Source organism: Lipophrys pholis, assembly GCF_963383615.2.
Source record: "Lipophrys pholis genome assembly, chromosome: 4".
NCBI lineage: Eukaryota > Metazoa > Chordata > Actinopteri > Blenniiformes > Blenniidae > Lipophrys > Lipophrys pholis.
The window spans coordinates 30,617,642-30,630,858 of record NC_137637.1 but is presented as its reverse complement, the minus strand read 5'-3'; the positions used below and the strand labels follow the sequence as shown (position 1 = coordinate 30,630,858).

Here is a 13,217-nt window from a genome sequence, read left to right as displayed (position 1 = left end):
AATTCAGATGTACAAGAAAAACACTGGTCACTGGCTTTTATTTTTATTTTTTTTTGAAGAGAGACGCCACATCCGTTGCTTGTAAATGTCCCAAATGTCTCTAACTCGACTCGTGTCTGCAGGAATGTGGGCCACGCCTCATCTGTTAAGCTGCTACAGTTGCATGTCAATTAAAACACACATGGGGAGGACAAAATGGACGAAAACAAGACTAAAGTGAGCACCAGATGACCCGCTGAACCAATTTGCAGGAGGTTTTGTTGAATGGAAACCAGAGTGCCGCATCTCTGCAGCAGCCTGGAGGTAATCTGCCTCACAGGCTCGGAGCTGCCAGACATGTTCGTACAGCCTGGGTCCCCCCAAGGTTCATTTTTCTGAAGTCAAATGCAATGACAACACAGCTGCCCTGCGGATCCTGTGCTGTCATTCGAGGTAACCCAACCCCTTTTTCCTCCTCCTCCTCCTCCTCCTCCTCCTCCTCCTCCTCCTCCTCCTCCTCCTCCTCCTCCTCCTCCCCATCAGTCTGTATGGGAGGTCCCTTTGTTCCTGCATTTCTCCACACACACAGAAAATCATGCAGGTTCAAAGCAAAGGAAACGGAGGGGAAGGAAAGGGGCTGAAGAGAAAAAGAAGAAAAAGTAACTCAATAAAAAAAGAATTGAGGGGAAGACGTTACTTGGAAGAGGCAGATGAATAAAGCAAAAGTAGAAAGGATGAGAGGCGGTTGAAGTTGGCAAAAACAGAGGAGATCGAAAAGGAAATGAAGAGGTGAGGGAAAGAAGACAAGGACCTTGAAAGGGGAGCTGGAGAAAGGGAAAGGAGCCGGTAAAAAAAGAAAGGAGAAAGAGGGGGAAATTGCAAGAAAAGGTAGAACAGGAGACTTAATCAAAGAGAATGAAAGTGTTGGAGGAAAAAAAACAACAGAAGGATGTGTGAAAGGAAAAGAAAGAGAACAGTTCATCCTGAACAAATGTAATTGAAGTTAACATAACAAGACATAGATAAGAGATTTAAAAAAAAAAGGAAAGAATGAAAGATAAAGAAAGAAAAGTAAAAACAAAACGGAAAAGAGAAAGATGATATTGAAGAACATCCAAGTCACCGAAGCGCCTCGTCTGTAGGCTGAATGTAAATCAGGAGGGAAGCTTCAGCAGGCAGCGTCCGGTCAGCAGATGGAGTCAGAGCGTCGCTCGGGGTAGATCAGCACTTGGGTTTACATTCCTGCAGGTCTCACTGGTGTAAAGAGGGTGAATAATGAGACAGAGTCAAAGGACTGAAGTCTGAACAGCAGAGACACAGCAGGGACAGGCACAGAGGAAACTGCACAGTTCAAGTAAACACAGGCGGGTGTGTGATTTTCTGTGTTCGCTGCTCCGGGTCTCTAAATCAAAAGCGCCTCAAAGGCGCTTGAAATGTTTGAAATGCCGTTAAGACTGATGTCTGAGGCACAGAGAGTCCAACGGCGTCTCTCCAGCCACTGCGGTGAGATTTCTTGTTTTTGTTGGTTTCAGTTCAGCAAATTACCATATAAAGTATCTTCTGGTGCTCATGAGACGGAAACCTCTGGGGTTGTTAGAAGTATACTTTCCTTTTTTTTTTTTTAATTTATAGTTTAAAGTTATCATCAGACCAAATAAATGTCAGTTGTTTGTTCTTATTAATCCAGGACATCGTGGCTCCACACTACCTCCCGTTCATATGAAGCCATCATCATATATGAACTTGTATATTCGCAGCGGCGCCAGATGGTTTTTGTAAAGGTCACAGTGATGTCATGTTATGACATGGCTGCTTTTAGTTTAGGTTTCAGAAAAGATCACGATTTGGCGTTAAAATACACATTTGCCTTACTTGTTGCCATCGTGACGCCAACAGAGACGGAGACATCGCTGCTCCTCCTGCTTCGTTTTACACTGCAGTTTGACTCTAACAAACTGGTAACTGCTCACTTCAGACATAGAATATAGCGTCTCTACCTCGAGACGAAACCTCTATATGCTTTTGTACGACTCTTTACGATGTTGTGTAGAAATGAAAAGTCACCTTTCACTCAACTCAAAAGGCTGAACCACAAAGAAATGTCTCAGACGATGATAAATATTTAGCCTAGAAATTCATCTCCAGGTCTGAAAAGAGAAGGTTTAGTCTGGGGCCTGACACTGACTCACTCTTTGCTCTATTCAACAAATCCTGCAAAACAACAAACAAGAGTCAAGATGGGTTTTTTTTTTAAAATTTTTGATTGAATCCATTAATTCCCATCCGGCAAATGCTGGCAAATAGCAGCATGTTTTTAATGTGTCTCTGCTCCAACACACACGTGAGTTATTAGGATGTGTTATCACATGAACAGCATGATAACGAGCCACTTATTGGATCTGGTGAAGCCATGCGGAGCAGTGACGCTCCAGAAGCAGGAGTGCTTCCCTCCGTGTTTATCTCGATACGAAGTCCATGAGAGGAGAGAGTGGGGCCGTAATTCTTCAGAGGATATTAAAAACATATAGGATCTCCATGTTTACCTTCAAGGTTTTCAAGGAGGTTTTTGCATACTCATCATTTGTGAGATGAGGACAGGGTGAGTCCGGATCAAACGGCGCATGATACTGTAATTCCAAATGCCATCTCTGTCCCCGGGAAAAGCTTCAACCGTCACTTTCACTACTGCCTGGCGAGTCCGCACATGAAGTGTAACGGGTAACGAACGACGACTCTGCAATTCCTAGTTTGAGCCCGATCGATGACCAGGAAAGAAGACGTGCGAAGCCATTCGACTATATGCTGGAACCTGCACACAGTCTGACCACTGTTGAAATAGTAGATGTAGATATTCCTTCTTGAGGGGACTCTTACCTTCTCTGGCTCCAGTTGAACCCTGGAGTCCAAACGTGAGAGTTTATCAATCAACACCATTCATTCAGAAGGAAATGTTGGTTTTTTTTAATGATGATTTTTTTTTTAAAAACCCACAAAGTTTGAGACGATGCTTATTCTGACTGTACTTCAGGAGAATGTCATCATGACAGACTGTATACCGATTAAAAACTTTAAAACTCAAATGGAAAAACGCATCAGTTTTCTGTCAACATCATCCTCACGCACGCACGCACGCACGCACGCACGCACGCACGCACGCACGCACACACACACACACACGTTCTGGTCGCTCTGGGGCCCCTCACAGGGTCAGAGGGCCCCAAAGTGACAGGAAGTATACCGAGTCACAAAATGACCACATAGAGACTCAAAACAGCTATAAAAACATGTAACAGGCTGAAAAAAATGAGGCAAATGACCACGAATGGACACACAACAGTTATTAACAGACAGAAAATGTTAAATGAATAAATAAAATCACGGCAGTGAGATTTCTTATCTCGCCAGCACTGAAAATAATTACCTTAAACATTGTAGTTAAATATTGTAATACCAAATGCATGCGCAATGATAACCACCGAGCCCGAGCAGCAGAATCGTCTGTTAAAGAATGAAGTTTGCTCAAACCACATAGAGTGAAGGTATAGGAAGGATTTTTCAATTTGTTTCTATTCATGTCACATTCAGGAGGGAGTTGAACTCACAAGTCTCTGGTCCTCCTCCACTGAGAGGATGTTTACACGTGTGTGCGTGTGTGTGTGTGTGTGTGTGTGTGTGTGTGTGTGTGTGTGTGTGTGTGTGTGTGTGTGTGTGTGTGTGTGTGTGTGTGTGTGTGTGTGTGTGTGTGTGTGTGTGTGTGTGTCATCCGGGTTGAGCAGAGTCAAGCATTCTTTCCATTTCCCTCATCAAATCAATGTTCAACACTCCTCCTCCTCTTCCTCCTCCTCCTCTTCCTCCTCCTCCATGTATTGCCCCTCTGCAGCTACAGAATGTGTGAATGTGTGTCACCCAGCGGCCCGATCGATAAACAGATAGGATATTTGATCACTGAAAACTGGGGCGACGCGTCTGTTGGCCGTGGCTCCCAGATAAATGGCAGCTGATCTGAAGCAGTTTAAGGTCACGTCGCAGCGTCGCTCCCGTTGGCTTCCTCTAAAAATCCGACAGTGAGGACGAAGAGTTCAACACCCTACAACTCTACACGAGACATTAGAGGAATTACACGTGTGCTGGAAGAGCACCACACCTTTATATTTCTGCCAAGTGATTCGGACGTTGGCTATATTGACTCGCACTAATGTTTACGTGTTGCTCCAACGCATCACGGGTACGGGTTCCACGTGTTGGGATCGGGAGTTTGTCTGCAAAGACAACAAGGCCCCATTAAAAGGTGCCGCTCCGAACACTCGGCCTGCGTTCTGTCAGCGGCAAACGACTGTGTCGTCATGGAGACCGCTTGGTAAACAACCTCCACTTCAAACCAACCACCAGTCACCGTGGCAACAGTAAACATTCATGAAGCGCGTTGGTGTGTCTGCAGACAGAGGCAAGGGTTGGAAATATTCAGAATTAAATATAATGGTTGAAGCCCTTTATGAACTGGATTTGGAAACTCTGAACGGGAAACACAGGCATCATGTGATTAATGAATAACCTTTTTAAAATGTGCCAATATTTCCCACGTGTTTCGTGAAAAAACTTGATCAAGTTCAAAGAATTCTTTTTGCCTCAGTTACATTCCTGACGAGCTCAACGTTAAAGTGTGATATTCTACATGTAGTTAACTATTGATCCGTTTACCATTTTGCAAACAATGTTCACTAAACATTGAACTGACATAATATTAACCAAAAATTTATAAAAAAAAAGCCATACTAAATTAATTCCTCATTTAGTTTTTTATCAGTTCGCTGATCATTTTCATGCACGTTGTTGCTAATGAGGTGGACTAAATAAAACCCCGACTGGTGTCTCCTAGAACTGGACTCGATTTGCAATTTAACACTGAAAATCCAAACAAATATGCTTCAAATCATTCATAAAAATGTCTGTACATCTTTACCACCTGCTTTGAAATGACACGTCTCCGCCTCGGTGGCGTTCATGTGTGAAATATAACGTTTGGGTTTAGTTAAGACTTTATTCCGCACAGTGTTCAACCAGAAACAGTAGAGAGGTCAGGGCGTCAGCACAGCGGACAAACACAGGAAACGTTCTCCTGGAAGAGAAACCACCCGTACCACGCACGCGCCTCGCACACAAAGATCGGTCAGAATTACTACTTTCCTGACTCTAATCTTTAAAAACATGCACTCACCTGAAGGTGTTGTGATCTCTCCCTTCTTCTACAGCGAGGAGCAGTTACCAATACGGTGAGCGTGTAAACTGATTTTAGTTTCCAACAGCTGCAACAAGACCCGTCCACGCGCACGTCTTGTACATTCATGAACGTCACAGGACCGTTGCATTGACTTACTGTAACGTCAATCGTTACCGGTACGTTCCTCAGCCTCACACTTTCTCTAATCCTCATCTTAGTCTGCAGAAAGAAAGAATTAAAAAAAAATGTCCCTGCAAGATATTGGAGTGTAAACAGATTTAGGCCACAAAAGTAATAAATACCTGACGGTCCGAATGTACGCACGCACACACACACACACACACACACACACACACACACACACACACACACACACACACACACACACACACACACACACACACACACACACACACACACACTGGACCTCTGACCCACAGTGACAGTTCTTTACAGTTGCGTGGTGTCTTATTTAGTAGGTCACCTGATAGAAAAGTAAGAAAAGTTTCGACTCCAAACTGTCAAGCTGAAAAAGAATCCCGGTGAGGATGGAAGTGTCCGTTGTCTCGGCTCGCTGCTGATTGTTTCGGCTCACTGAGATCAGAAATCGCTGCAGACGACGTCGCCGTCCTCGATACGACAGCCGGAGGACTTCAACGGCCTCCTGGTCGATGGTCCTTCCGCCTTCAGAGGACGGCCAGGTCGTGGCAGCTCTTGGACCGTACTTTGACCGCCATGCGCTGGTTGTTGCGGGCCACCAAGCGGTCCAGGAAGCGCCGCGCCTTCTGAGTGATGCTCTCCTTGCGTTTGTAGATGGAGCGCCGCCGCTGGATGGCCTCGCTGCCGTCTCGACGGAGCCGTATCTGGCGTATGACGCCCTCGAACAGCTCAGTCACATTATGCTGCAGGGACGCCGACGTCTCAATGAACTTACAGTCGAACACCACCGCACACGCCCGGCCCTCTGGGGAGGGGAAATACACACAGGTTAAAGTTTCTCTGCAGCGTCGGACATTCGGCGGCCCCCTCTGATCGTGACCCCACCTTCCACAGCGACTTCTCTGGACCGAACCAAGTCGCTCTTGTTTCCCACAAGGATGATGGGAAGGTTTTCGGCCTGGCGGATGCGACGCAGCGTGATGCGGAGCTCAGCAGCAGAGTCGAAGCTGGAGCGGTCTGTGACGGAGTAGACGATGACGTAGGCGCTCCCCACCTTCAGACAGTCGTCGCGAGCGGAGCCGGCGTCCCCCTCCTGAAAAAGAGACGGCGGCTTAATGCAGATGAAATTATTGTCTAAAGACAAACGTTGCTCACGCCGATGGATCTCATGCCGCACGATGGGAAGCACAAGTGTTAAACCGCAAGGCATGTTGGGACATGACGTCCACACAGTGTGTTGTGTGTGTGTGTGTGTGTGTGTGTGTGTGTGTGTGTGTGTGTGTGTGTGTGTGTGTGTGTGTGTGTCTGCTCACAACTGAGGAAATCACATACAACAAAGAAAAAAATACCGGTTTGTACTTTTAGTGTACTTAAAGTGCACCGTTTCTGTTCAATTTCTCTGTGAAAAAAAAAAAGAATCGAGAACACAGGAACACACACACACGCACGCACGCACGCACTCACACACACACACACAGACACAGTACCGCTTTGTCGTTCTCCCAGGTATCCATGACGATGAGAGTGGTTTCCTCTCCGTCCACCGTCAGGGTCCGTTCATACGAGTCTTCTGTAAGAAAAAGTGTTGGACAAGTTAAGACCGATGATGTTTGGATAACCAACTGAGCAAACTGTGTAAACGTTGATGTTTATATTCCCAAATGTGTTCACAAGCAATTTAACATTTAGTAAAGTCACTATCATTATCGAATTTATGAGTGTCTGGGAAAGGAAAAAACAAAACAAAAGCCCGTTGACAACAATGTGAGAAGTGGAGTAAACCTCAACAACGATGAAAACATGGAACACCAGACAGAGGGTTAGAAGCACACATTTGGCCCCGCACACGATGACACAATACCACTGGATCAATGCCGGTTGTCAATCGTGGCTTCGGGCCAAGCGACACGTGACCCCAGAGCTGATCGATGACGTTAGGTCACTCATGGCAGCCACGCGTAAATCAGAGTGAGGCTGTGACTGAACATACAGTACGGCAGCATGCTGAGAGCGGTAATTACATCATATTTAGACGTGATAGAGCATCTTCTGCCGTATTTCATTCGACATTCTGAGCCCTTTTTAAACATATCCGCTTCCAATCCCTCCAAAATAAAAGTAGTGTGATGTGCCAGTTAAAGTGAGCAGGAACATTTAACCTTTTCGTATCAAGCCAAACGTAGTTACGACTGGAAATTTAAAATTTAAAATGAGTCAGATAGATGAAGAGGTAACAAGTTGGCAATGTAAGAGCATGCAGCATGATTCTACTTCTACTCAGTCCCTATAGTGTGAAGCAGACACCACAACATCTGCATTTTTACCTCTTTAACATGAACAAGGCAAAGAAGAAAACTGATGTTGTATTCTTTTTTAAATTACATCACATATAAGGAAAAGGACTATGAGTGTCAGTTTGACATGGTTACGAATGGTGATCAAGTGTGAGTAAGTAACATTCTCGGACAACATAAAAAAATGTATAAAAAAAAATTCACTCAAAGAAAGTAAAATTCACAAACAATTTTTTACCGATAAGTTAAAACCAGTTCAGGGTCCCAGGACACTGGAGTGGATCCCAGCTCACGCTGGTTTCCAATCAGACTGAAAACACACATGCCAGGAGAAAATGAAAACTCCACACAGAACTATGGCATTATCACTCTGAGGCAACAAAACCTTGATTTATTGTGTCGTGATATGATATGTGAAGTGATCATTTCTTTTTTTTTTTAAATTTCTGATAAATAGAATAAAAAACATTATCTTAAAAAATAGTAGTTCGTTTGTGAACTGTCTAACTTCTGTTCCCATGTCTATATTAATACGTTTATTTCACCATAAACTACTATTACTTCTATTTAGTTGACTACCAGTTTGACCCAGTGTCAGACCTCTGAAGAGAAAACATCTCCAGCAGTTATGAACTTTCCCCACTCGGACCTCTCAACACCATGTTTACAATTGTTGACATTCAGTACACGTGACTGGAGGCAGGCACTCGTATCAGCTATTGGGTGCATGAAAGTCAACACGAAAAGGCACTCAGCGATGTCAGTAATAATAACATAACATTTATGTGCCGTTTGAGGTTCGTAACCAACAAGAAGTCTGAAGAGAAAAACTTAAGTGGACGTTGAGTAATAAGCGAAGTTCAAGGATAGAAATCTCTGCATGTTTAATTACATGTTGACTGTGATTCTGAGCCTCGATAGTCACTTCACACCTGAATGAAGAACTAGTTTGGCATCCAGGTAAGAGGTGAATGAACACAAACCAAATTGAAACCTGTGCATATCTCATTTTCTCTAAAAAGGACAGAAAAAACCCCAGAGGACGTTTCACCCAGTCCCAGCTGACTCTGGATGAAGGCAGGATAAAGGCACAGATCACTGGTCCATCACAGAGCAAACACTTGCTTTGGGACACAGAGAGAGAATATGCAAATTCAGAACAAAAAGTTCTGACTAAAACTCTAACCAACTACCTATTTTCTGAGAGGCGAGGGTTGTTAACCGCTACGCCGACCAACGACCCCAAAAGTGTTTAATCATCACAACATCAAACTAAGATTGTCACAACTGATGGGAACCGGTAAAATAATAATCAGCTATAAGGATAAAATGGTGGAGGAAGCCGTGGATCGATGACAATGAATCCAGCAACACTCAACGTCTCACCTGCAGGTTGTTCGTCTTTCTCCGTGACCCCGCCAAAGATCCCCGCCAGACTCGTCTTGCCGACGGCGTGGTCGCCGAGCAGCACCACCCTGTAAACGCAGTCCGAGTCGCTCTGCGAGTCGTCGTCCGAGTCGGAGCTCCAGTGGGCGCGGTAGTGGAGGGACTTGTCCCCGGGGTGGTAGGACGCGGACTGTCCCAGAGGCGGGTGGCTGCGCTGGGGACGGGGCTGCTCCTGGTCCGGCCCGGTGCCGCCGGACAGCCGGGGTTCCCGGGTCCAGGACGGGTGGTGGCAGAGGGGAGGGACGGGCGTGCTGCCTCGCCTCCGCAGAGGCTCCTTCTCTCTCTGAGTGTTCAGGGTCATGTCGCTACAACAACGGCATCTGGACGGACGGAGCGATGGAAGCAGGGTGAAAATCTTATTCTCAACATTTCCAGAAAAGTGATTTGATCGAGCTGATTGAAGGATCTACCTTTTCTTAGCTTCACATTATATCACAATATATACGTACTTCTCACAAAAGACTGCTCACTGGGTACATGTGAGGTGAGGCCAAACAAACATGCGGAAAAAAAAACACCAAGCACCCGATCACAGCTGGTGTGAATTAGGGGCAAGAGAAAGAGCACTGTTATTTCTAAGAATAAGCCAAGTACTGGCTGCAGGTTCCTATTCTGAATTTGTTTTTTCATAATCTGTTCACTCCATTCATAATAATCTCTTTATTGTCGCCACTCATTAAAATTTCCTGCTCCAGTTTGCTTAACAAACATTTTTTGGGCTGAAAAATGGCTGTTTATAGCAATTTGGGGAGAAAGACTCTTGTATTTTCCAAAAAGAGAAATATATATATATATATACTGAAGATAATCCCACATATATTCAGATATCTGTTCCTTTACAAGCTGGTGCAGAATTTGTTTTTTAAATTTATATATATACATATACATATACACTCACGATCAAAAAATAACTGTGATAATAAAATGTGAAATAGCACTAAATTAATACAAATGTTTCACTTTCCTTATTTTTTGTGCTCCAATTATTTTGCAAAAACTCTTAATGGATTTGTTGCTGCTGTCAAATTAGACTTCATGACTCCTAAAGAACATATAAACTGCTGGAAGAACATAATCCCACATATCTTCAGAAATCTGTTCCTTTACAAGCTGGTGCAGAAAAAATTTAATTGAGGTTTTCAATCTTTTCGTATTTTGAAAATGTGAGATCTTTGTTTAATGGATTGAAAAAACAACCAGAAACATAAAAAAACAACATCTGGACAAAAATCTTAAGAGTTAAGTTGAATTTGTGTCACTTATCAAAACCAGAAAATCTTAATTTCTTCAGCACCGACCTCTACAGAGTTCACCCAGAGGGCAGCTGAGGAAGTTTCACTGTGTGAGGAAGCTTTTTTTTATTTTGTTTTATTCCGCTCACGTCTTAAATCCCAGAGTCTCTGTAACTCCACTCTCTGATCTTGTTGTGAGTTCAGATATATAAAAAAAAAGTATAGACAACTTAATCTTGAACAAAGTCATCAAACTGAACTGAATTCTCCAAACTCCACAGTTTTATTGACGGATTTGAACCTGCAGCTTTTACGAGATGAGCCCAGAGTTTGATCACAGTATACAATATACTGTAGTACCTCCTGATTAAAAACAAGTTAATCGACATGATGCGGTACCTCTGCTGACAGGCAGCGGCTGAGTCGTTTATCCAGCGACAGTCACATTTTGTACCCGATTCACCTGCTTTCAGTAAAAATGTAATCACCAATAAACATAGACGGACTGATTCTCCAGCCACTGAATGATTCGGAAAGGGTAAAACTAGACGCCCAAGAGGGATCACGGTTACTTGGAAAGAATAGCACAATTGAAAACCTCGACTACAGATAGTGAAAACCTTCTGCAATTAATAATTCAGATATGTGAAGGTGCCAAGAACAACAGTCAGCAATGCCAGTCAGACCACGTGAGAGCTCACTGCCACCGTTTAAAAAACAATGGTAGTGCAAAACCTTCAGGGATTACCAGATCCAGCACCGGGCTGATGTGAAAGGTCAGCGGTCGCTGGTTTTACATGCAAAAACGCCGTGCGGAATGTAGGCGACGCTCTGGTGAACGACGAAGAGGAAGCGACGAGCTCCATGGCTTGAATTTGAAAGTCAAACACTTTAAAAATGACACTTCACATGTGAAATTTCTCCCGTGAAATACGAGAACACTGTCGTGCTGGTGAACAAGTGAGTTAGATAGATAGATAGATAGATAGATAGATAGATAGATAGATAGATAGATAGATAGATAGATAGATAGATAGATAGATAGATAGATAGACAGATAGACAGATAGATAGATAGATAGATAGATAGATAGACTTACCTTACACTCCATGCAGTGTGTTTCTGTCCAGCCTCGTGAAACAACAGAACTGAACTGAACCATGTCTGTGTCTCTGGCAGTGTAACTGAACCCTGGTGCCACAGTAACCCGCCTGGAAAAAAAAAAGTTCCACAACAGCGTTAAAAATTCAGCAGTGGAATCACAGTTATCTACCTCCCTCTGCTTGTGTGTGTGTGTGTGTGTGTGTGTGTGTGTGTGTGTGTGTGTGTGTGTGTGTGTGTGTGTGTGTGTGTGTGTGTGACAGCAGAGGAGAAACAGATATGTGGGGAGGGTGTGTGTGTGTGTGTGTGTGTGTGTGTGTGTGTGTGTGTGTGTGTGTGTGTGTGTGTGTGTGTGTGTGTGTGTGTGTGTGTGTGTTATCTGTGTGGAGGCTGAGCTGGCTTAGCAAACATTTTGGTCACTTCCTGTTTGACCTAAAAGACAGTTTGTCTAAATGAATCAGCTCTGGCTGCGTGACTCCTTTTTTCATGTGGTTTATATTCAACAAAAAAAAATTACTAAAAATAAAAAATAAAAAAGCACTTTAATTATTTAATGAAAAGAAACAGCATCAGTCATTTGATAATGAAATGACACTGTCCTAAAGAAACATTTACTTACTCTTAAAGTCACTTAAACGCTTTCAACCAGTAATTTAAAATCTGCTGCTAAACATTATTGTTGACTCTCTTGATGAAGCGATCAAATACTTGACTACATTACTCTGGAAAATGTGTTCTGAGAAACTAGTTAGTACATTAAAAAAACAAAAAAACAGTATTAATATGTGCAGCATTGTTTTAAATGCCAAGTTAGAATTTCAGTTCACAATTTTAAGTAGTGTAACAGTGCAAAAATAGTTCAATTCCATTTAACACTTGACATTGTGTAACTTTGATCCATGCTCACTGACAAGCCATGTGATGGAAGGAAACAGTCTTGTGAATAAAGTGGTATGTAATGGCAATACAATTAGCTGCAACAGGCTAAACAAATGAGACAAATTATTAAAATTATCTAAGTGTTTTTGTGTTTTAATTTAACATGAACTTACCTTTCCAGAAGCTGTTCACTGCTCTCTACATGTTGCTGCTTCACATCTTGCTTCTTATCACTATTATGACTTCATCAGGTTTTTTTTTGTTTGTTTGTTTGTTTGAACAACTGATGGTCATTTTTTGCGGCACTGCACGAAACGTCGCCCCCTTGTGGCGGTGCGGGGAAGCGCGTACTGTTGACTTTATAATGACTGACTCCAACAGAACTACTTCACTTCAGACTAGCTGATGTAGCCTCAGCTGAACTTATTGAGTGGATCAATCATCTGATTGATCGATCCCCACAGAGCTGACAGCTCAGCTAATGTGACACACATGAGACAGAATATTTAAATGAAAACACAATTTACTTCCTGAGGTCGAAGTGTAGTTTAATTACACTGTAGTTTAATTACTATTTGCACGCTAGAGTGATAGATAGTGATAGTTACACTCCTGAGTAAATAAAAGATTGTGCAAATATTTCCCACAAGTTATTACTCCTAAGTTTACAAATAGAGCTGAAATTTACAATTAGAAGTAATTCAAAAGCCACTTAACAGAACACCTAGAATGATTTGTTTGTATTTATTAAACTAGTATTTTTTTAAACTTATATATCTCAGCATATATGACTGGAAAAAGAAATAATCTCTTCTATGAGAAAAACAAGCCTAGCTTAGACTATTGCAGCATATTTATATAGCTATAGTTTGTAAACTCTCCCAAAAAGTTAATTAAGCAGTTTGAATG

General features: G+C 42.9%; 1 protein-coding gene across 1 annotated transcript; it reads right to left on the bottom strand.

The window, feature by feature from the left end:
• Window positions 1-5,000: 5,000 nt before the first annotated feature.
• rem1 (RAS (RAD and GEM)-like GTP-binding 1) lies at window positions 5,001-11,619 on the bottom strand. Its single transcript, XM_080462354.1, has 5 exons — window positions 11,428-11,619; window positions 9,037-9,416; window positions 6,844-6,926; window positions 6,242-6,449; window positions 5,001-6,161 (listed from the first exon to the last, which is right to left on the bottom strand). The coding sequence occupies exons 2-5, from the start codon at window positions 9,395-9,397 to the stop codon at window positions 5,884-5,886; spliced, it is 930 nt and encodes a 309-aa protein (XP_080318480.1). The 5' UTR covers window positions 9,398-9,416; window positions 11,428-11,619; the 3' UTR covers window positions 5,001-5,883.
• Window positions 11,620-13,217: the final 1,598 nt, after the last annotated feature.

What these genes read in the sequence shown, in the direction of transcription:
- rem1 (XM_080462354.1), bottom strand. Translation starts at nt 9,397, where the DNA reads ATGACCCTGAACACTCAGAGAGAGAAGGAGCCTCTGCGGAGGCGAGGC. An exon ending in CCTGGGAGAACGACAAAGCG is followed by an intron (nt 6,450 to 6,843) that starts GTACTGTGTCTG and finishes TCTCTTTTTCAG; the next exon opens with GAGGGGGACGCCGGCTCCGC. An exon ending in CAGAGAAGTCGCTGTGGAAG is followed by an intron (nt 6,162 to 6,241) that starts GTGGGGTCACGA and finishes TCCCCTCCCCAG; the next exon opens with AGGGCCGGGCGTGTGCGGTG.